The sequence below is a fragment of the Mirounga leonina genome, unplaced genomic scaffold (genome assembly GCF_011800145.1).
Source record: "Mirounga leonina isolate KUSES-001 unplaced genomic scaffold, KU_Mleo_1.0 Mir_168, whole genome shotgun sequence".
Classification (NCBI taxonomy): Eukaryota; Metazoa; Chordata; class Mammalia; order Carnivora; family Phocidae; genus Mirounga; species Mirounga leonina.
In genome coordinates this window covers 22809244-22833565 of record NW_023270426.1, presented here as the reverse complement: position 1 = coordinate 22833565, position 24322 = coordinate 22809244, and the positions used below count along the sequence as shown (strand labels likewise).

General features: G+C 38.2%; 1 protein-coding gene and 1 pseudogene across 2 annotated transcripts in view; one reads left to right on the top strand and one right to left on the bottom strand.

Annotated features, from left to right (window-relative positions):
- The window catches only part of CTNNA1 (catenin alpha 1), a 183670-nt gene that overhangs the window by 138362 nt on the left and 20986 nt on the right, over positions 1-24322 (bottom strand). For both annotated transcript variants that reach the window (XM_035014240.1, XM_035014241.1), the window contains exons 2-3: positions 15406-15512; positions 13945-14140 (exon numbers count right to left, since the gene is read on the bottom strand). In XM_035014240.1, the coding sequence (XP_034870131.1) occupies positions 13945-14140; positions 15406-15510 (301 nt within the window). In that variant the 5' untranslated portion in view covers positions 15511-15512. The remainder of the gene's footprint in view (positions 1-13944; positions 14141-15405; positions 15513-24322) is intronic.
- Positions 19750-20621, top strand: LOC118016690 (annotated as a pseudogene).

The following is a 24322-nucleotide window of genomic DNA, read 5'->3' as shown; positions in this document are numbered from 1 at the left end:
CTTTATACCAAATTCTCTTAAATATATCTGATTAATGGATCTCACCAAAAAGTGATGTAACTGTTATGTCTTTATTATTCCACCAATTTTATTTTTATAAAATAATAAACTGACAGAACCAAGCCTTCATAAAATTATTTGCTAGCTTCAAGATAATCAAGAATTAACACCCATTTCTCAACCTGCCCCACTCCCCCCAGCCCCCCAATTTTTTAATTCTTTTTCCATGACCCGGTAATAAAATATTTTCCTTACTTGTGAATGAAGATGAACTGGCAATACCGTTGCAAAGAATGACGGATTTCATTGCATACTCCTTAGGGGAAGGAACCAAATGGTAGTATGTATCAGACATAACCTGTATGTATATATCACTGGTATGTATCACCATACCCTTTGACATGGGGATGAACACTTAACTTAATCCTCTTTCACCTTTCCATTCATCACTGGGGGATATTTGGCAAAAATCAGAGACCTCTAGATAATGCTCCACAATTAGAGAAAAACTGACAATGATTCAAAGAATTCCTAACAGATGCTTTAATAGAACTTTCCTGGGGGGCCATTTTTAATCCACAAAACTGTTCATCTTTTGAATATCAACCCAGGAAATAAACATTTAATATCATGTTATATAACTACTATAAGCCCCTCGGAATCAGCTCAGAGAGTGCCTAGAAAAACTCTCAACCTACTCGCCCTTTCTCATCCCCTGGAGATAACAGAAAGGAGCTTTGAAATTTCTACTTTTACCAGGCGACAAAATGGATTTTTAAAAAAAGTTAAAATAGAGTACCACACATATTCATGTTCTCATTTTCCTTACTAATTCAAGTGTGCCCTGCTGCTATTCAGAAACACTTCAAAGAGAGGCACTTACTTCCTGATTACACATTCAAATAAATGCATAACATGCATTTCAACTTGGAATCACTTTCTTAAGAAATTAACTAGTAGAAACCACGTTACTGCAACATCATGGTTGAAGTCATGCCAAAGTCAAAATTTTAATACCTAAGATAACTTCCTCAGCTACACCGTACAAATATGTTAAGGCAATACTATTACCCAGTGTAACTTAAAAGTATTATTGTGTTGGTCAGTGTTATCCATTAAACATTTAACAAGACAATTTTTAAAAAAGGAGGAACAATTTCAAAATGTAAGGAAACATTAGAATTTAATAACTTCTTTCTCCTTTCCTCACTTTCAAGCTGGCTATACCAGAAACCAAGTCTCTGCAAAAGCAGCATATGCTCACATAAGGGTAGTGATCCAGAAGCAGACAGCATGCTTGACACATCCCAAGTCAAAGAAAATATAGCCTCCACCCTAGAGACTTACAGTTTAAGTCAGAAAGACAACTTTAAGACATAAAACACCCAGATGACAACCAGTTAATGATTTTTTTTGGAATTTTATTTCACTTTTCCTGCTCAAGTTAAATGAAGAGCAAGAGAAAATGAATTAAATGGTGGGAGTGGAGGAATGGGGGTCAATAATGAACAAGTTTTAAATTAATCACAGACCTCAGGAACATGGGAAGGGAAAGAACTGGAATGGGAGCACTTCCAAAAACAGTCCCAGCCATCAGGGGATCACATGAAAAGAGACATCCACAACAATAAGAGGAGAACACAGCATGCAAAATATAGCAAGATGGCAAGGGGAAAAGTCAGGATAACAGTAAGAAGCCAGAACTCAAAACAAGAATATGAGAAAAATCAGATGATTTCTTGGTAACTTTAATGAAGAAAATGATCATACTAATATGAAAATCTAATTAACTTAAATCTTTTTCAAAATGTTAAATATTTCTCTGCTATTGCTCTTCCAGAGCATCATTATTAACACTTTTTGAAACCCATAATCAACATTCCAGGGTAGGAATACTTGTCAGTTTTCTCCTGTGAAAAATCGAAGAGCCCATATGTAAGATCAAGCACCTGATTCCAACCTGATTAAAAATCACACTAACAAGACCAAATTAAAATGCAATCTCTCACATACCCACACAAAGCTCTTTCAGGTCTTCACATCATGAACTACCTAAACCAGATTCCACTGTCTCCTGTCTACCTCTCAAACCCTACCCAAAGAAAGTCTCGACAGTTGCTTTGTCCTGATCACATCTGCCTTTTAACATCTATCTTCCAGGCTGCCTATATTAGATGTGGGTACATCAGTCTGAGGCTGTCAACATCTGCACTGGACAGGAGACCAATTTTCACCTCCTTCAATCTGACTCTAGGCAGTTGCCAGGGAGAAAATCATGCCTCGAGAACCTGACAGCTTGTGCTCAATATCCTTTTGTCAAGGATAAAATACATCATTATTTTCCTTAAAATTGCCTTGCCACATATGTATATGTAGGTATATACACACATATATATAAAATACATATACACACACATATATATACACATACACTTACATATACAGGTGCACAAATACCTCTCCATACATGTGTATATTTATTTTTCTCCCTATATACAAATGATTCAAGCTGTACCAAGGAAAATGGCACCTATGTCCTCAATTTTACTACACAATTACCGAGATAAAAGAATGTCTCTTAAAAAATTAAAATAAAATAAAAATAAAGTAAGAGAATGTCTCTTAATTCTTATCAATTAAAAACCCTCATTGCCTATCCCTTCGTTATAAAATGTCCTAAGAGACCATCAGTTTTATCTGACTGGGTAATTCTGTGCTTTCAACATTTAAAAAAGGTGAGAAGATATCTGTGCAACAAGACCATTAAAGAGTATACTCACAAATAAACTATAGCTACTAAGATCATTCAGGTGCTAACAAACTCAATAGTTTTAACTCTATTGTTTTAGTAGACCAATAAATACTGTTTTTTTGCTCTAAAACTGACAAGGTGGTTCTTGTAACGATTGAGACTTAGTATTGAACAACACTGACTACTCTCAATTAAAGTCTTACTTCCACTCAAAGACAATGCACTTGCACTATAATCAAAGCTTACCTGAAACAGAATACCAATCCAAAAGCCAGAACTTGAAAAGAAAAGCCTCCAAAGAAATCTCATGACAAATACTGCCTAAACATAAATAAACATGAAAAAGGGTACAAGCCAAACATTAAAGTATTTGCTTTCTTCTTTTTTTTTTTTTAAGATTTTACTTATTTGACAGAGAGAGAGAGACAGGAGAGAGGGAACACAAGCAGGGGGAGTGGGAGAGGGAGAAGCAGGCTTCCTGCTGAGCAGGTAGCCAGACGCAGGCCTCGATCCCAGGACCCTGGGATCATGACCTGAGCCAAAGGCAGATGCTTAATGACTGAGCCACCCAGGTGCCCCAAAGTATTTGCTTTCTATTTACTGGACAAGAATATTCAGTAAAAGAATTTACCATATTTTCACGAACTTCCATCCATTTGAGAAGAAGGGCTATCTGCTTTCACTATTAAATGTTTTCTCAAGGGCGGCCTAGGTGGCATAGCTGGTTAAGTACCTGACTCGGTTTCTGCTCAGGTCGTGATCTCAGGATCTCAGGGTTGTCACACGGTCCATGGTCAGCTCTGGGACTCTCTCTCCCTCTCCCCCTGCCCTTCCCCCTACGCACCTCCAAGTCCAGTAAGACATAACTCAATCGTTGAGAATGTGGTAAAATTCCAATCGATAGGAAAAATAACAGGGATTCAACCAATCAACAAAGGAGGATGAAGGTTTACAGATACCTACCACTGCCCTAGGGTCTCTCACAAGCACTATGAAGAATGGTCAACATCAATTCCCACCAAATAGAGCTCGTTTTTTTAAGGAAGTAGCATTTTACATCTATAAAGATAGCAGACAATGTTAACAGACTATCCCATTACTTGTCAAAAAAATTTGCTTCTACTCAATACCACTTTATTATACCCTTATTCCTTTGGAGAACTCTCCCCCATTCCTCATGTCCTAGGGTGAACATGTGATCCAGGCTGGCTAGAAACTGATTCAGTGCTGAGGATCACCCAAGCAAAGCTAACCAGTCCCCTCTATGACTAAAATATAGAGGCAGAGGAAAAAAAGCTCTTTTTCTGCTAGGGTAACAAAACTAGGATCACCACCTCAAACTACATCTTGTCCAATATGTACATATGAAAAGAGAGGTAAGTTCAATGGAATATTATGTAGCCATTAAAAAGGGATGAGATTGTGCCATTTGCAACAACATGGATGGACCTAGAGGGTATAAGCTAAGTGAAGTAAGTCAGACTGAGAAAGACAAATATCTTATGATTTCACTCATATGTGGAATCTAAAAAAAAAAAAAAAAGAAAAGAAAAATTAAAAAAAAACAGAATCAGACCTATAGAGAACAAACTGATGGATGCCGGGGGGCGGGGGTGGGGGGGGACAGGCAAATTAAGTGAAGAGGAGTGGGAAATAAAGGCTACCAGTTGTGAAATTGAAAGTCACAGGAATAAAAGGCACAGCATAAGGAATACAGTCAATAATTTTTTAACAGCAATGCATGGTGACAGATGGTAGCTATACCTGTGATGAACACAGCATAATGTATAAACTTGTCCTATCACTATGTTGTATATCTGAAACTAATGTAACACTGTCTGTCAACTACATTCGAATAAGGAGAGAAGGAAGGAAGGAAGGAAGGGAAGGAGGGAGGGAGGGAGGGAGGCCGGCAGGCGGTGGGAAGGAGGGGAGGGGAGGTAAAATGAAATAAATGGAGTCAAGTGATGAAGAAAGCCTTACATCCTTTGAGTCACTCAAAGGTAACTATCCCTGAACTCAAAATCTACTCCTGGAATTCCCAATTACGAAGGCCCATAAACTCCCTTTTTGCTTTAACAGCTCTGAACTAGATGTATTTCTTTTTTTTTATTTTTATTTATTTGCGAGAGAGAGAATGAGAGACAGAGAGCATGAGAGGGGGGAGGGTCAGAGGGAGAAGCAGACTCCCTGCAGAGCAGGGAGCCCGATGCGGGACTCGATCCAGGGACTCCAGGATCATGACCTGAGCCGAAAGCAGTCGCTTAACCAACTGAACCACCCAGGCGCCCTACTCCTGGAGATGTATCTTAATGATATAATTTTTAAAAGGGGGCAGGGAGGGTGACACTGTACATGTTCACACTCTTGAGCATTATTTATATCAAAAACATAAAAACAACTTTTAAGCCCAACAGGGAAATTATGCAATAAAAAGTAGTTTTAAACATTATAAATTACAAAGTTATATTGAATTAAAAAATGCCTATAATTAGTGTAAAATTTTTTACAAGACAATAAAATGCTATCAAAGCTAGAATTAAAACTAGGGTAAAATGCATATGCATTTAGCCAAGTACTTGAAAGAAAACACAAAGCTATTTAAATATAAAATACTATTTATAATTATTCAAAAAATGAAATAGTGTAAATCTAAAATAACAAGTAGAGGACTTATATGTAAACACTGATGAAAGAAATCAAAAAAAGATCTAAATAGAAGGAAACATTTTTGTAATGGATTAGATGATTGAATATATTAAAAATATAAATTCTCCCCAAATTACAAGTTTAATGTAATTCTATCAAAATTGCAGGTTTTTTTGTAGAAACAGATAAGCTTATCTAAAATTTATATGGAAAAACAAAAGAGATAGCATAACAATTCAGGAAAATATTAAGTGGGAGGAATCATTCTATCCAATTCTGAGACTCCTACAGCTATAGTAATAAAGACCATGTGGGTACTGGCAAAGGAAAGACACAGCGATCAATGGAACAAAATAAAGAACCCAGAAATAATCCCACACAAGCACAGCTGACCAATTTTTAGTAAGGGTGCAAAAGCAATTCAATGGAGGAAACAGAGTCTTTCCAACAAATGGTACTGGGGCAACTAGGTGTCCCTGGGGTAGAGGGCTGGGGGAGAATGAACTCATCCTAAACGTTACATGTTATACAAAAATTAACCCAAAATGAGTCATAGATTTAAATGTAAAACATAAAACTAAAAAACTTTTTTAAGAAAACAGGAGAAAATCCTCATGAGCTAAACCCTGGGGAAGAATTCTTAGACACCAAAAGCCCAATTCATGAAGGGGGTCAATAAATGGGACTTACTCAAATTAAAGACTTTTACTATGCAAAACACCTGTTAACAGGATGAAAAGACAAGCTATATCCACACCATGGAGTATCACAGAATACTACCTAACAACAAAGTTACCAACTATTGATATACCAACTTGAACGGCTCTCAAGAGCATCATGCTGACTAAAAAAAAGCCAATCTCAAAAGGTCATATACTGTCTGATTCCATTTATACAATTTTCTTGAAATGACAGAATCAGACATGGAGACAGAGGAGTTGCAAAGGGTGTTGGGACGAAACAAATGTACACAAGTGATAAAACCAGAGAGTTATATATAGATATTGTGCCAATGTCAATTTCCTGGTGTTGATACTGTACCATAGTTCCATAAGATAAACCACTGGGTGGTACCTGGGTGGCTCAGTCGGTTGAGCCTGCCTTCGGCTCAGTCATGATCCCAGGGGCCTGGGATCGAGCCTCACATCGAGCTCCCTGCATCGCACTGGGCTCCCTGCATGGGGCTCACTGTTGGGCAGGGAGCTTGCTTCTCCCTCTCCCTCTGCCATTCCCGTCCCTCTTTGGCTCTCTCTTTCTGTCAAAAAAATAAATAAATAATCTAAAAAAAAAAAAAAAAAGATATAACCACTGGGGGAAACTCAGTAACAGATATACTGAACCACTCTGTGCTATCTTTTGAAAATCCCTGTGATTCAAAATTAAAAGTTAAGAAAAATAAAATTCACCTGTTAAGTGACTTTTTATTAGTGTAAACAAACACTAAAGCAAACAGTGTAATAGAATTTTTCTGACTTGACTGAAAACTGGTACAACAGAATCTTAATGGCTTTAAGCTGAGGAGAATATGCTGATACTAGGTAATTTCCCTGGAGATTTTAGGAGCACACACTGCCTTAACACATACCCTAAATGATTCAACTTACAGGAAAATAAATTATTACAATTTTTCACACACTAGGCCCCTCATTTTTATCCATAAATAAGATCAGCCATCTGCTCAGGCCAAGCTGGAAGTTAACCTGCATAACAACTGGCCCATTCTCCCTTTCCCATTACAGCAGTCCCTTCCTCAACAGCTCCATCTTACCCCTCACCACTATGAAGGTTTCCTGACTATTGGTCCTGCTCCAGGCTCTCTCCCAACCCATTTAACTCTTCCTGCACACAGCTGAGAGACTCATCTCCCCAAAACACCACTCCTTATTTCGTGTCACCCAGATGGCAGAACTTCTTAAAACAGGAAGAAAGTTAACGAGACATATTTCAGTTTAATTTAAGAAGAAAAAGAGCTTTAAAAATAAGCATAAAGCAGTGCTGGGAAAAGCTGCTTCCAGAGGTTAGCAAAGCCTGTATCAATTAGATACATTCAAGTATAGGGGAACCTGAACCTCGAGATCTATTCCAACCCCTATCATTTCCCTGAGAATTCTCCCTCCTTCACCTGACATTCCAAACTATCCTCTAAAATCTAGCTCCAACCTCTTTTCTTCTAACCTTTCCTCCCAGCACCCCTCTCCAAGCCAGGCCCTAACTATTCCCCCATGCACATCATGCAGTCTATTTTTCTAACTAGATGACTTCCCTAACTAGATGACTTTTTCCCCTCCCTCCTTTCACCTTTCATGATCCAGTGCACCTTCAGGAAGCTTTTCCGATTCCATGCTTACTCTCCCATTCGTGCTACTAATGTACTTTTCATGTCCAAGTGTCTGGATTATAAGCTCTGGGACAAACAGGAATAAAAGTCTCCTCTCTGCTAGCAGACAGTCTCTCTTCATCAGAGACCACACAGTCTCCCAGCCCTTTCCCCACTGTGGTTTCTCTGACACAGGATTTTTCCCAGGAAATACACGAATGTCCAGTGCACCAATCATCATCTATTTGGCCCTTTTGCTGAGCACATTATCATTAGAAGCAGTGCAGGGCTACACAAAGGTGTACCTCAGCTTCTTTGGGCCTTCTCCTTCAACCACCCAGAAATGTCCATGATACAACAGCAAGTCTCTGATCTTGGTCTTTGAGATCCAACTGTGAAATATAACTAAAGGATTTTTTTAAAACTCTGTTCTAGTAGAAACTATTCCTCATCACTCTACTTCCAACCTAACATCACTGGTCCTCTTTTTTTAATGTCTGCTCTTTTTCAAAAAGTTTCATTTACACCTTTCCATCTCTGTCCCTTGGATGTCTCCTTCCCAGCTAAGAGCCCTCTTTTTCTCATCAGAGCACTATTCAAGGATTCGTAAAATACACTCATACTCTTTTTTAGGTATTGTTTTATATATATATATATATACATACACACACACACACATATATATATATGTGTGTGTGTGTGTATATATATATATGAGGAGTGACTGCTAATACAAGATTTCCTTTTGCGGAGATGAAAACATTCTGGAATGAGATAATGGTGACAGCTGCACCACTCTGTGAATATACTAAAACCACCAATGTATATGCTTTAAAGGGGTGAATTTTATGTTATATGAATCATATCTCAATTTTTTTTAAAGGTAAGATTTTCCAACCCTACCCCTGTATTTACATTTGGCACGGGGAAGGAAAACTCATTGTAATTTTTGAGACAAGAGCCTTTTCTCACACACTTCTTGGAGAACATAGTCAATTATCCTCTTTAAACAATTAAGTGCCTATCACGGATCAGGCACCATGACAGGAGCTGGAGAGAATGGTCACCAGACCAGCACAGATACCTGTCCTACTGGAGCCTAGAGAGGGGAAGACAACCAATTATCTAATTACCACTGTGATAAGAGCTAGGAAGAAAAAGTGTAAGGTAAGAATGACCAAATCAGGGTAGGGGGGTATGGGGGTGGAAAGGGTCCCCCCAAAAAAAGCACACACAAAAAAGAGGCATACATATGCCTCAGCCCACATAAGGTAGGTAGTTATTCAACAACTAGTTAGAGGTGATGGGCAGTAAAATGAAACTCCTAGATCACAAGAATTTGGATGGCATGCAATTGGTAATTGGCTCCCATCTACCACAGGAGACTCACATGTCCACTGCATTGGCCTTGAGGTAAGGTGGCCCTGTATAATCATATTAATGTTTTACCTAGTGACGGTGTTAGTTTGGTAAGGTTTTAATGTACTCACAAATATTTGTGTTTATTATTCATGTAATCGGGGCAAAACAAGAAGAAAATAAAGTTATTCTGAAAACCTGTATACATTTAAGTCTCTGTTTATTAATGATGACTGCACAGAAAGCACAGCACTTGTACAAACTCAAAAATATAAAAAGCTTAACTTTCGGCTCAAAGTGTTATAAATAAATACATAAATTGTTTACTGAAAACATAAACTCCTATCTTTAACTCTGTGAAAACCCTAATCTGAAGTCAGTTAACCAGAGCCTATGGGTCAAATCTGGCCCCTTATCTGTTTTATAAGTAAGTTCTAGTGGAACAAAGCCATGCCCATTTGTTTATATATTACCTATAGCTGCTTTCCCAGCACAACTGTAGAACTGAATAGTGTCAACTGAATAGTGTCAACAGAGACCTTATAACCAGTAAAGTCTAAAATATTTACTACTTGGCCCTTTACCAAAAAAATTTTTTTTGCAAACGTGTACTATACAGAAGTACTTCACATTGATTCAGAACAAAGAAATCGTATAACATCCTTTAACAATGAAGTGTCCCAGTGGATAGCAACAAACTCAAATGCAAAGAATTCTAACTCCACTTTATTAAAATCCTCTGTGAAGCTTTAGGTAAATCATAGTCTGTGTTTTATCCATCAAAATCCTAGAGGAGAACATAGGCAGTAACCTCTTTGACATCGGCCACAGCAACTTCTTTCAAGATACATCTCCAAAGGCTAGTGAAACAAAAGCAAGAATGAACTTTTGGGACTTCATCAAGATAAAAAGCTTCTGCACAGCAAAGGAAACAGTCAACAAAACAAAGAAGCAACCCACAGAATGGGAGAAGATATTTGCAAATGACACTACAGGTAAAGGGCTGGTATCCAAGATCTATAAAGAACTTCTCAAATTCAACACCCAAAAAAAACCATCAAGTCCAAAAATGGGCAGAAGATATGAACAGACACTTCTCCAAAGACGACATACAAATGGCTAACAGACACATGAAAAAATGTTCATCATCATTAGCCATCAGGGAAATTCAAATCAAAACCACATTGAGATACCACCTTACACCAGTTAGAATGGCCAAAATGGACAGGGAAAGAAACAACAAATGTTGGAGAGGTTGTGGAGAAAGGGGAACCCTCTTACAGTTGGTGGGAATGCAAGTTGGTACAGCCACTTTGGAAAACAGTGTGGAGGTGCCTCAAAAATTTAAAAATAGAGCTACCCTATGACCCAGCAATTGCACTCCTGGGTATTTACCCCAAAGACACAGATGTAGTGAAAAGAAGGGCCATATGCACCCCAATGTTCATAGCGGCAATGTCCGCAATAGCCAAACTGTGGAAAGAGCCGAGATGCCCCTCAACAGATGAATGGATAAAGATGACGTGGTCCATATATACAACAGAATATTACTCAGCCATCAAAAAGGACGAATACCCAACTTTTACACCAACATGGATGGGACTGGAGGAGATTATGCTAAGTGAAATAAGTCAAGCAGAGAAAGTCAATTATCATATGGTTTCACTTATTTGTGGAACAAAAGGAATAGCATGGAGGACAATAGAAGAAAGGGAAAAAGGAAGGAGGGGAAATCGGAGGGAGAGACGAACCATGAGAGACTAGGGACTCTGAGAAACAAACTGAGGGTTTTAGAGGGGAAGGTGTGGGGGGATGGGTTTAGCCCCGTGATGAGTATTAAGGAGGGCACGTACTGCATGGAGCACTGGGTGTTATACGAAAACTATGAATCGTGGATCACTATATCAAAAAGTAATGATGTATTGTATGGTGACTAACATAACATAATAAAATGTTTTAAAAAATCATAGTCTGTGTTTTATATACCAGTAAAATTCAGAGCACTTAGGTTGGAGTTTCGTTTAAGTGCTCAGAACGAAGCCAGGGCCGGGAAAGGTGTCTGTATTATCTTTTGCTGCCTAACAAATTCTCCCCAAATCTGGTAGCTTAAAATAAACATTTATTATCTCCTGAGTCTTCTGTGGGTCAGGAATTTGGAGTTGGTTAGGGCTGGCATCTTTTAAAACCTGACTGGAGCTGGAGGATCTGCTTCTAAGGTGGCTTACTCAGAAGCTTGGGAAACTGGTACTGACAGCTTCCCCCAAAGTTAATAATCCATGAGAAAGAGCCAGGCAGATACTATACTCTCTTTATGACTTTGCTTTGAAAGTAGATAATATCACTTCTACCACATTCTATTCTTTAGAGAGTCAAAGTCAGGCTCCACTTTTTTAAGGGAGGGGAGTCAAAGAATCTGCAAACATATTAATGCCACTACAGGGTTTCAAATGATGAGTAAACAGCTTCAACAACATAACCAACAAGGCTTGGTTGATTAAAGAATACGCACTTAACCATTTTCATAATACATACTTTGTTCTATTTATGAGAAGAGAGAGGTTGCATCATCACTTGTTAAGATTCTCAAAAAAAAAAAAGTAAGCCAACAGAAAAAAGCAAGGCACTTCAGCTTTTCATATCTGATGCAGTAATGATGATGGGAGGCAGTTATATTTTTGTTTTAGCTTTTTTTTTATTTTTCAAGGAGAAAAAGCAAGGAGAGAAGGCAAATTATGGTGAATAGATCATGATCATAAATAATTGCAAAGTTGGCCTAGGACAGACAAGTACTTATGATTCAGAGCCACATAAAAGATCTTCTCAGATATAAATACAAACAAGAAAACAAATTTAGATATGCATTCAAAACTGTGGGGGGCTTGGGGGGGAAAGAGGTGCAAGTATTATGCCATGATTGCTACAAATTTGCATCAGAGAAACTTCTGAAACAAGGAACATATATAGAGTGAAATTAAAAGTTACCTATAACAATTAAATGTATTTTCAAAATAAATATCTTAGTTACTAGACTCAAGGAACATTTGGTGAAATTCATCAGGTGCTACTATTTTCAGGCAAAAAGGCCTGGGAACACTTTCTCAAAGGACAATGAAATAAGAGCCATTCTGATTTCCTTAACAAGAAACTCAGAAATTGTCTTGAACTAGACAATTTAACTGCTTTAAAATAAATTTATTCAAAGCCCATTCTAATGGGATGAATAATGTCCCCCAAAACTCATACCCACCCAGAACCTATGAATGTGGCCTTATTTGCAAACAGGGTCTTTGCAGACATAATCAAGTAAAGATGAGGTCATACTGGATTTAGGGAGGACCCTAATTCAAAGCTTGATATCCTTTTAAGAGGAAACTTTGTACACAGAGACACATAGGGAGAATGCCATGTGACAAGACAATGAAGGAAGAGACTGCAGTGACAAGTCTACAAGCCAAGGACTGCTGGCAAACACGAGAAGCTAGGAGAGAACATGCAACAGATTCTTGAGCCCCCAAGAAAGAATCAATCCTGCTGACACCTTGATTTCAGATATCTGGCCTCCAGAACTGTTGCTCTAAGCCACCAAGTTTATAGTAATTTATGTTATGACAGCCGTAGATAACTAATACATCCACCCATATTACAGTTAGTAATAATGAATTTAAATTTCATCATTTACAATATTAGAAACATTTATCTTCAGCCTGAAAATTAAGAAAAATATTTACCAAAGTTCTTAGTTCACACATTCAGAACAATTGGCGATAGCATGCCCATTTAAGGCACTGCCCCTTTTTTGGGTACTGTCACAGGATGAATATGACATTAAGACTCCAATGGACTGGGACGCCTGGGTGGCTCAGATGGTTAAGCATCTGCCTTCGGCTCAGGTCATGATCCCAGGGTCCTGGGATCAAGCCCCACATCAGGCTCTGTGCTCAGCAGGGAGCCTGCTTCTCCCTCTCCCTCTGCCTGCCTGTCTGCCTACTTGTGATCTCTCTCTCTCTCTCTCGCTGTCAAATAAATTTAAAAAAAACTTAAAAAAAAAAAAAAAAAAGACTCCAATGGACTATGCACACTACTATCAGCCATGAGAGATTCAGTGAAGTTCTCCCAAAGGTCAGTAAAGCAACTGTACAGAGTAGGAGCTCAGTTCACCTTAGTTGATATCCAACAGCTTCACAAAAACCTGTCTTTAAGTCCTCCTGCTGAAAAAGAAGTTTAACACAAAACTACAAGTTTCAAGAATTTAATGTTCCACGTGTAAAGTCTTATCATACTTGTAGCTTCATAATAACGAGTTTTTCTAATAGGCACTACTGCCAAGCTGTGGGTTACAATTCCACTTTTTATTAATTCTGAGTTTCCCCCAAAACAGAATTCCTTTAAGCCCAGATTTGTTTTTATTTCAAACTCAAACCACTTCAAGTATGCATGGCTAATTTAACATACCAGCCTGACAGAATGAGGCAACTTCTAGGGTATTTTCAGAATGGCTGAACATTTTTCCATTTATCACCCCTGTATCTACAGCATGAACTAAAAAGAGGTATTAGAGAGGATGAAAGGTAAACTTCTGCCCCATTTACGTCCTATTAAACTGTTGTTGGAACATTTCTAAGACTCAACTCTTAGGATGCCCAAGAGAAGCGGATTCAGATTCTCCAAACACAATGTTTCTTTGTTAGTGTCTCTCCTGATTAAAAGTGAAGCCAGTACAACTTAATCCATCTCCCATAAATGAATATTTTAAGTTACTGAGCAACTGGCAAGCTTAAGAATGAGAGTAGTGGCCACAAGTCACCTTCAACGATTAATTTTCTAGACAAGCCCGCCTCTCTTTACATAAAAAGCAATAGTGACCTACCTTGTTTTCGAACATCTTCTACAGCAGCCACAAGCTCTTCTTTGAGAAACTGACTCTCCTTTGCAATTTTATCCCCCTTCTCCAAAAAATTCTCAGTTGCTTGTTCAACAGATGCAGCCAAAACATGGGCCTTCTTAGAACGGCCTCTCTTCTTATTTGAAGGCCCCTTACTATTGGTGTTTACCAGAGTTGTGACCTAAAAGTTTCATTTTTACAAATTAAACTGTAGTCAATTAAAATGAAAACAACAGAAAGACAACCATCTTTAAAGATTGGAATAGTAAATTATTCATAACAAAATGAAATATCACATTTATAAATTCCACTAAGCATTAACAAGTAACATGCACTCTCCATATTTAAGATATATAGCAACAATACTCTAAATTTAGGTGCCAAAATAATTTTGCTATCTCAATGTGCAAGACAAAAAATATTTTAATTTTTCAAACATGATAACTAGGTTTTAGTTTCATTTTACAAATCAAAAACTGATTAGAAACATGTTAGACATCTCTACACGTCATCATGAAGTCCCAGAAAGAGGTTAACAATGAACTTGCTAGCTTTACGTGGACGTCACATTTTCCACTGTTTTCAACCTGTGTAAAATATTTTAAGGTAACTTGCTCTGATTCTGTTTCATAGTTTATTCAAACAAATCTCAGCAATTAATCAGTAAAGGTCCTTAACAAAGAAAGGAAGTACTGCCCGAAGTAGCCTACTATGATGGTGCTTTAAGTCCCAAAACGTTAACCATCATTAATATATATAATACCAAATGATCTGTAGGTTGAAGATGACTATAGATTTGTTATTAGCATAGCTTGCCACACAAAAGACCTGCTTAGAACTATACTGGATGGGCTTCAAGAAAGTAAATATTCATGAGTTTTACCACACACTTCTGCATTATATATATTAAAATATATAAATATATATATGTACGCATGTATACGTGTTTATATGTATCTGTAATACTCGCTAACAATTAATGAAATGGCATCACACTGATATTTGTAACAAAACATACCAAACCTATACCCTCAAGTTACCTGTTAACTGATCCTAGACAAGGAAAAGTCTGTTAAGAACGGTAAAGAGACAACAGTCAAGGCTTCACAGCCCATCTTTCTTGAATACAACCTATACCTTCCAAGAAAAAAGTGATGAAGAAATGATCTACAAAATACAAATATTTGTTAAGTTGCATTACATACCACTTATCCCCCATTATTTCCAGTAAGACTCAAGAAAATGGCAATAACTATGCTCCTATATGGTTAAATTAATGCATGCATCAATATTTAAATAATTAGTGGTGCCTAATCATCTAAATACTATTAACCTAAACTCAACTACTCAAATTAAAGCTTTGAGCTAAATTTGCTCTGTGTTTGTTTACCAGGCCTACTACTATGGAACCATATTACAACTATGTATTTGTTTGCAGATTCTTACCTGTGTAACAAGAGGCTCCAACAGTCTTTCAACTGCCAAAGTCCTGATCTCTAGGCTTTTAGGGTCCCATTTAAAGTTTATGTTGCCTGCGTGGACAGAAGTCATTTCTGAAAAAGAAACAAAAGGTCAAAGTGAGGCAAACATCAAACATAAACATGAAATATATAACAAATCTTCTCCCACTTTTAAAAAGGACTTTTTATGTCAGCAAAGCTTAATTCCAGATAGGAAAAAAAATTCCTACTGGCCTGCACAAGAGGGCCTGATAACTCTGACCTCTTACACTTTGAAATGTTGAGCTTATAAACAGCAGAGGTACTTAAAAGAGGCACTCCCAAACACATAGAGCCCTTTCCCTTTGGGCTTCTCTGGCACCAGGCCATTCCTACTTTTTTTTTCCACACCAACTTAGAATCAGGATGAAAAGCTAAAATGAATGAAGGCCTGATTCTGATTTTTACTCTATTAAAACATAATGCTTAAGTCCACTGCCCTCTGCACCTACAGCTATTATCACTCATAGCCAGAAGAAATTTCAAGTTGCACTTAGTCAAGTTATCAATGTATCAGTATCAAGGTAAACTTCCATTAGAGAGAGGCTTTAAAACTAGGGGAAAAGACTTCAATGAAAACACCAACAGTTAGTGTCTGCTTCTAAAAGTAGTGCCTGAAAGATTAAAAAAAGACAGGAGGCACATAACTGAAGGAAACACTAAACTTTCTAGACAATCAACTTGATAGATATTTAAAACCTTAAAAGAATATGTTCTTAGGACCCAGAAATTCTACCTCTAGAATTTTATTCTAAATGAAAAATCAAGGTGCATGTAAAACCTTGGATACAATGATGTTCACAACAGCACTGCATATAATCATTAAAAATTATAAACTACCTAAATTTCAGAGTTCCCTGAATAAATAAATCACATAACCAACCACACATTACTGTGCTGCTCTTAAGAAACAATGTTTACAAAATTTAGGAAAAACAAAAAAGTGTTCTTGTTGCCCAGGTCTTTTTTTTTTTTTTTTTTTTAAGATTTTATTTATTTATTTGACAGAGAGAGAGTACAAGCAGGGGGAGCAGCAGTGGGAGAGGGAGAAGCAGGCTTCCCGCTGAGCAGGGAGCCCGATGCGGGGCTCTATCCCAGGACCCTGGGATCATGACCTGAGCCGAAGGCAGACGCTTAACCAACTGAGCCACCCAGGCGCCCTGCCCAGGTCTTTATTTCTATTAAACACCAATTCCCATTAAAGGGAACCAGGGCTCGTCCCATAAAGGGGAGGCGGGGGCTCTTCAGGTCTGAGCTATCCTATTCTGCAGAATGCAAAGAAGGGTACAAAGACTAACCTATCAAAACACAGAGGAACCAAAGGCTCCACCAGCCAATTTATGACAAATTGAATATCAAAAAGCATGATGACTGCAACTGCCTGATTGACAGGTAGCCAGGTAGGTAAGTACATAGAAAGATATCCTATGACCATAGAGATTCTCAAAAGAAAAAGGGAATTTCTTTATCATAAATGTAGAATAGAATTAGAAAATGACCATTTTGCAAGCCCCAGTGTAATAACTGATTCAGGCAACAATTACCAATGGATGTTAACACCATTAAGTGAAAGGCTACTGGGGAACAGGATACTTTAAGATGCCAAAGTATCACTTGACAAGTTACTTACTAATTACAGAGGCCAAGACATACCTTTACAAATTTGCCATCTAATGGCCACCTTCTTAAACAGATAACTAAACTTAGCATCACTATTAATGACAGACCTGGTATTATATGCCTCCCAATATAAAGAAATGTATTACCTATTAAGTACTCTTGATGAAAAAAAGCTTTAAAAGTTTTTCAAGAAAAAAAAAAAAGTTTTTCAAGAGCCTCAGTGTTACTATAAAATGAGTAGCTGAGCAACAGCAAAAATAAATGCTTAACTAGAGTCTATTGAAGCCTCTATGTAGGGATTCAAAACCTTTTTCAATGCCATGGATCCTTTTGGCAGTCTAGTAAAGTCTGAACACCAATGTCTGTCCAACAGAAATACAGTGTAAGCCATCTATGTAATTTTCAATTTTTTAGTAGCAACATTAAAAAGAAATGGATGACTGTACACAATATATCCAAAAAATTTTAGCATATAAACACATTTTTTAAATTATTAGAGATATTTTACATAAGTATTTTTTTTTTTAAAGATTTTATTTATTTATTTGAGAGAGACAGAATGAGAGACAGAGAGCATGAGAGGGAGGAGGGTCAGAGGGAGAAGCAGACTCCCCGCCGAGCAGGAAGCCCGATGCGGGACTCGATCCGGGACTCCAGGATCATGACCTGAGCCAAAGGCAGTCGCTCAACCAACTGAGCCACCCAGGCGCCCCGAGATATTTTACATAAGTATTAAGTGTCCAAATGCGGGATTTGCTTTACACTCAGGGCACACTTAGTCAAAGAAGCCACATTTCACCTGTTCAAGAGCCACCTGTCAGCTTCTGTACTGAATAGGGCAGCTATAAGACCCTTTCTTACAATGTTTTTCAAGGGGGCGCCTGGGTGGCTCAGTTGGTTAAGCGACTGCCTTCGGCTCAGGCCATGATCCTGGAGTCCCGGGATCGAGTCCCGCATCGGACTCCCTGCTCGGCGGGGAGTCTGCTTCTCCCCTGACCCTCCTCCCTCTCATGCCCTCTGTCTCTCATTCTCTCTGTCTCAAATAAATAAATAAAATCTTAAAAAAAAAAAAAAAAAAAAACACAATGTTTTTCAAATGCATAAAACACAATCCAAAGGATTACAAAGGAAACATATACTGAAATTTAGTTATCAAGATACTTTACAAACAAATGGATGATACAGTAATATATGTGCTTCTTTATTAATATTAAATAAGACTTAGCAAGAAGTCTGACTACTTCAAAGTAACAATGAACATGCACATTTTTCAAGGTAATGTAATTATTGCAGATATGAAAAGCACTGAGATTCCTACTGGTGACAAAGTTACAGGTTCAACTGAAAACTGTAGTTTGTTATCTACACTAATAATAGAAATGCTAAATTCCTGTTAATAGTGAAAACAAAGACAAAATTTTTCCAATCCAAATTCACTGCAGGTTAAAAAAAATCTGGCCTAGACTCAATGTCAAGCTTATAGGGGATACAGAAGCATGGTAAGCAACACCACGGGAAAACAAACAAAACCAGAATGTAGGGTACCTTATAAGATAACACAACCTCAATTCTTCAGAAAAGTCAGTACTCGGGGGGAGAGGGTGAGAAGACTATTCTAGACTGAAAGACTGAAGAGACGTAAGAAATCTCATGCAATACATGTACCCTGTTCAGACAACAGTTTGAGACAAGTTAATAAGATGTTTGTAAGGAAACCGGTGTTTAATACTTACTAAATATTAAATGTTATTACAGAATTACTGCTCAATTTCATAGGTGTGATAACGAAATTGTGACTATGCAGAAAAATGACAATTTCTAGGAGATGAATGCTGAAATATTTAGGGGTGAAATATAAAGATGTCTGCAAATTTCAAACAGTTTAGCAAAAGAAAATATATACATATACAGATCAAGGAATTACGAAAAATATTCGTAACTATTCAATCTAGGTAGAGAACACGTGGATGGGTGTTCTCAGATTTATCCTTTTAGCTTCTTTGTATACCTGAAATGTCTCATCTAATAAAATAGGGAGATGTTATAGAAGTTTATGAGAAAATGTTCAAAATATACCATTGAAGACGATAAAGAGATTTCAAAACAATATAAAGTATGACTGCAGGGAGGAATAAAGATATATAGATGTATAAACCAAAATATTAACAAGTGTTATTTTTTTTTTTTAAAGATTTTATTTATTTATTTGAGAGAGAGAGAATGAGTGAGAGCACATGAGAGGGGGGAGGGTCGGAGGGAGAAGCAGACCCCCTGCCGAGCAGGGAGCCTGATGCGGGACTCGATCCAGGGACTCCAGGATCATGACCTGAGCCGAAGGCAGTCGCTTAACCAACTGAGCCACCCAGGCGCCCAACAAGTGTTATTTCTAAAGTGGGGATTATGGGTAGTTTTAACATTCTTTTTGCTTAACTGTATTTTTTGATATTATAAAAATCACACTGGCATTTAGAAAAAGTTACTTTTGTTAATTAAAAAAGCAGAATCTTCATTTTATAATCTTTACATCTTTATGTAAGGAGGACAATACAATCAAAAGGTATGTTGGTCATCATTTAACCACTTTGAACTTCCTTACTCATTTAAAAAATAAGACAATCAAGACCTTCAGCGTTGCCCTGGCGGAGCAGAGACAGGCCCTCTGGTTGGAGAGATGTGTAACACACCGACTTACCGTGACCTAGGAAAGGCCACCAAGGATGTCTTCAATAAAGGATATGGATTTGGCATGGTAGTGGAGTAGAATTTTCTACTTCTGGTCATGCTTACACTGATACAGGGAAAGCGTCAGGCAACCTAGAGACCAAATATAAGGTCTGTAACTATGGACTTACCTTCACCCAGAAATGTACTCTCAGAACAGAAATCTCTTTGGAGAGTTAAGTTGGCTGACGGGTTGAAACTGACTCTTGATACCATATTTGTACCGAACACAGGAAAGAAGAGTGGAAAACTGAAGGCCTCTTATAAACAGAATTGTTTCAGTCTTGGCGGTAATGTTGATAGAGATTTTTCTGGACCAACCATCTATGGCTGGGTTGTGTTAGCCTTTGAGGGTTGGCTTGCTGGCTATCAGATGAGTTTTGACACAGCCAAATCCAAACTGTCACAGAATAATTTCGCCCTGGGTTATAAGGCTGCAGATTTCCAGCTGCACACTCATGTGAATGATGGCACTGAATTTGGAGGGTCTATCTACCAGAAGGTTAACGAGAAGACTGAAATGTCAATAAACCTTGCTTGGACGGCTGGCAGGAACAATACCTGTTTTGGCATTGCTGCTAAATACAAGCTGGATTGTAGAACTTCTCTATCTGCTAAAGTAAATAATGCCAGCCTGATTGGACTGGGTTATACTCAAATGCTTTGGCCTGGTGTCACACTGACCCTATCAGCTTTAATCGATGGGAAGAACTTCAATGGAGGAGGTCACAAGTTTGGGTTGGGATTTGAACTAGAAGCTTAATGTGGTTTTGAGTAAAGCATCTGATTTGTCCCTGGAGGTGAAGAGAACCCACTATGTTTTGGCCTTAAAATTCCGTGAAATTTCAAAAGTGTGAACTTTTTATTCTTCCAAAGGATTGTAATCCTCCCCACACTGAAATCTAGAGATCGCAAGTCCATCCTAAGGGAGTACTTGAATGCATGCCTGGAAGATGTCATGTTTGTGCCACATTTCAGATGAGTTCTGCAGTGTTATTTTAAATGTGTTCCTCAGCAACAATGTAGTGTTGTGTTACAAAGGAAATGACCCGATCCTCCAGTTTGTACATCACGTTCCGCATGTCCCACACCACTTTTTCATGACCTTTTAATATATTGGTCTCTGTGCTGTAGTGTAATCTTTGGTTTTGCATCAGAGTAAAATAAACCCATCACATTTGGAACATTTAAAAAAAAAAAAAAAACACAATCATTACCTTCAGAGGGCTTTCCTGAAAACTAAATTAAACAGATTATGATCCACTCAATAAAATGAGAACCCAGGCTAGTAAGAATAAAGGAGAAGTTCTTCCATACAATAGGAAACTAATAAATGTAGAGGAATAACAGGTTTAGAAAAATCACCATTTTTTTTTTTTTGACAGAGACACAGCGAGATAGGGAACAAGAGCAGGGGGAGTGGGAGAGAGAGAAGCAGGTTTCCCACCAAGCAGGGAGCCCGATGCGGGGCTCGATCCCAGGACCCTGAGATCATGACCTGAGCCGAAGGCAGACGCTTAACGACTGAGCCACCCAGGTGCCCCTAGAAAAATCACCATTTAGAAACCATCATAATAATAACCGATTCAGTCAAGAAATCATCTTGAATGAGGATTAGCATCCTGAATGCTAAACCAAGTGGTTGAAAGTTTACAAAGAAACTGATTATTTACATACTCTCATGGTAATTCCCAACAGATTATTTACTGATGGGGGGGGTGGATATAGTAACTTTAAAGTGGAAAAACCTGGTAGACACCACCTTAACCAAGTGATCAAAATCGACATCCCCTATAATAGGACAAACTGACATCATATACCTCCTGATATGATGCACTGAGAAGGACATAACAACACTTTGGTATTTCCTACCAAAACTACATAGCCTTGGGTGCCTGGGTGGCTCAGTTGGTTAAGCGACTGCCTTCGGCTCAGGTCATGATCCTGGAGTCCCGGGATCGAGTCCCACATCGGGCTCCCTGCTCGGCGGGGAGTCTGCTTCTCCCTCTGACCCTCCCCCCTCTCATGTGCTCTCTCTCTCTCTCTCAAATAAATAAATAAATAAATAAAATCTTAAAAAAAAAAAAAAACTACATAGCCTCAATCTTGTCATAAGGCAACCTCAAACTCAAAGTGAGGCATAGTCTACAAAATAACTGGCTACAGTCTCAAAGATGTGAAGGTTGGAAAAACAAAGATAGACTGAGAAATTCTTCCAGACTAAAGGAGGCTAAAGAGACATGACACCTAAATGCAGTAATCCTGGAATGAAACTGTACTTGAAGGAAAAAAACAAAACAAAACAAAAAAACTGAGACAAATTATAAAATCTAAGTACGTTCTAAATTAAATTAGGTAATAGTGTTGTATCAAATTTGCATATTTTCATCGTTATACCGTAGTTATGTCCTTGTTGCATGTAATGGACATGATGTCTGCAACTTACTCTCATATAGTTCAAAAAAACATAACGCATTAAGTATGTTCCATATACAGAGAGGAATAGAAAGTGGATGGGAGAGTAGGAAGAATAAAGAAAGGGGCAGGAAGGAGGAAGAAGAGACACAGGAAGAAAGGGAAATGAAGGTAGATGAGATGGAAAGAGAGTGAGGGGTAGAAGGAGAATGGAGAAGGGAGCAGGAGTAGAGAGGGAAGCGAAGGGGAAAAAGGTAAGAGGAGAGGGAGAGAAAGGAGGGAGATAGAAGAGGGAGAAGGATGTCTTGAAATGTGGCTAGTATGGCTGAGGGATTGATTTAATTTTATTTCATTTTAATTAATGTTGAACAGTCACTAGTGACTACCTTATCAGACAGCACAGTTCTAGACTCTACAGAAAGCAACATCAACACTTAAATTTTATACATTAAAATGACAACTAGGACAAGGTAGAAATGCACATGCCTATAACTAGCCCACTCTTAACAACTTTAATATAAAAATGTCTGTGTCTTCTCCCATAAATGCATTCTTGAGGCACAAATAGGTCCTTTAGACATTTTTGAAAACGTTAGTGAAGGCATCATCTAACATTCCACAGATTTATCTAAGCATCAAAACATCCTAGAACCACTGGGATGCCAAAAGAAATCTGGATTTGCTTAATCTGATAACAAAAAATGCCAGTTTCCAAGAAATTTGCTTCATTGCAAGTGGGCAAATTTGCTCTCTACACTTACATTATGTCAGGCCTACACTTTGATTTTTAAAGGTTATTTGTCCACGAAACTGATCAGCCCAGTAAACCTTAGGAGATGGAGTGCTCTAGACTGCTAAAGGGCTGACAACAGCTAAAGCAAATGTCATCAAATGTCACAGATACGACATTTCAGAAGGAATGATTTGCCCCATGGACCCTGCATTCCTGTATCCTAACATTTCATAGCCACTGCATCAATACAAATAAAACACAAAACCTTTCAAGGGTAGTAGAGGAAGGTGCCAAGAGATAAGTGAAGCTGGTTCCAAGTAGACATGTGGTCACATTTGTGTTTTAATTATTAAACAAGTACAATAATCACAAAAAAAACAAAGTAACAATTCACTTTCCCAAAGAAATAAACTCTTCCATTTTTTCTTGAAATAAGAAGTTTTCTTGAAAAGGAGCCCAGGGAAGGAGAGTTAGCCCTAGGGAAAGGGACTAGGCCTGAGGACTTGTTAACTTTTGAAAACCAGCAAATCAAGGTCCAAACGGCACAAATGCATTCCTAATACTTTTTTTTTTTTTAAGATTTTATTTATTGGAGAGTGAAAGAGAGAGCACAGAGAGTGAAAGAGAGAGAGCAAAACAGGGAGAAGGACAAGCAGACTCTGGGCTGAGCTCAGAACCTGACGCAGGATGTGATCTCATGATCCTAAGATCATGACCTAAGTCAAAATCCAAAGTCAGATGCTTAACTGACTGAGCCACCCAGGAGCCCCTTTTCCTAATGCTTTAGAATCCACAACTCAGGCCCACTTTTCCTTCATGAGCAAAAGTGGGGACCAAGATGAGAGTCCTGAGCTGAGAAACAAGAGTCTCAGGACAGCAGGAAGCCATGAGCTGGAAGGCTGTTTTAGATACCACAGGGAAGGAGGGGAAAGGAAGTTGTGCAAGGTAAGCCTGTGAAGATCTGGCAGACCAAGTCAGAAAAAGAAAGGAAAAAAAAAAAAGTTTCTCTGAAACTTGGAAGAAAAACTAGCTTTTTGGCTTAAAGAACAAGAGTACCCTGAAGATTTGTACACTTGCTGATAATAAAAACATTCTCAAAAAAACCCCCTATTTGGTCTTTTGTTTTTATTTTGATACTTTGGGGTCCGAAATAATTCCACTTTCTTAACTTGAAAAAAAAAGGCAAAGTGTAAGAACAATAATGAGTTGCAAATGACACCTGACCTCTTAGGAAGATCATTAGGAGAGACCAGGACAGGTAAATGGGGAAAGCATGCGCCCAGCTGTCCATTAGCTCCAGGTAGGCACTCTTATCATGCAGATGTAGGGGTGGCAGATCATAAGATTTTTTTCAAGAGACCCAGAGACGCAGATT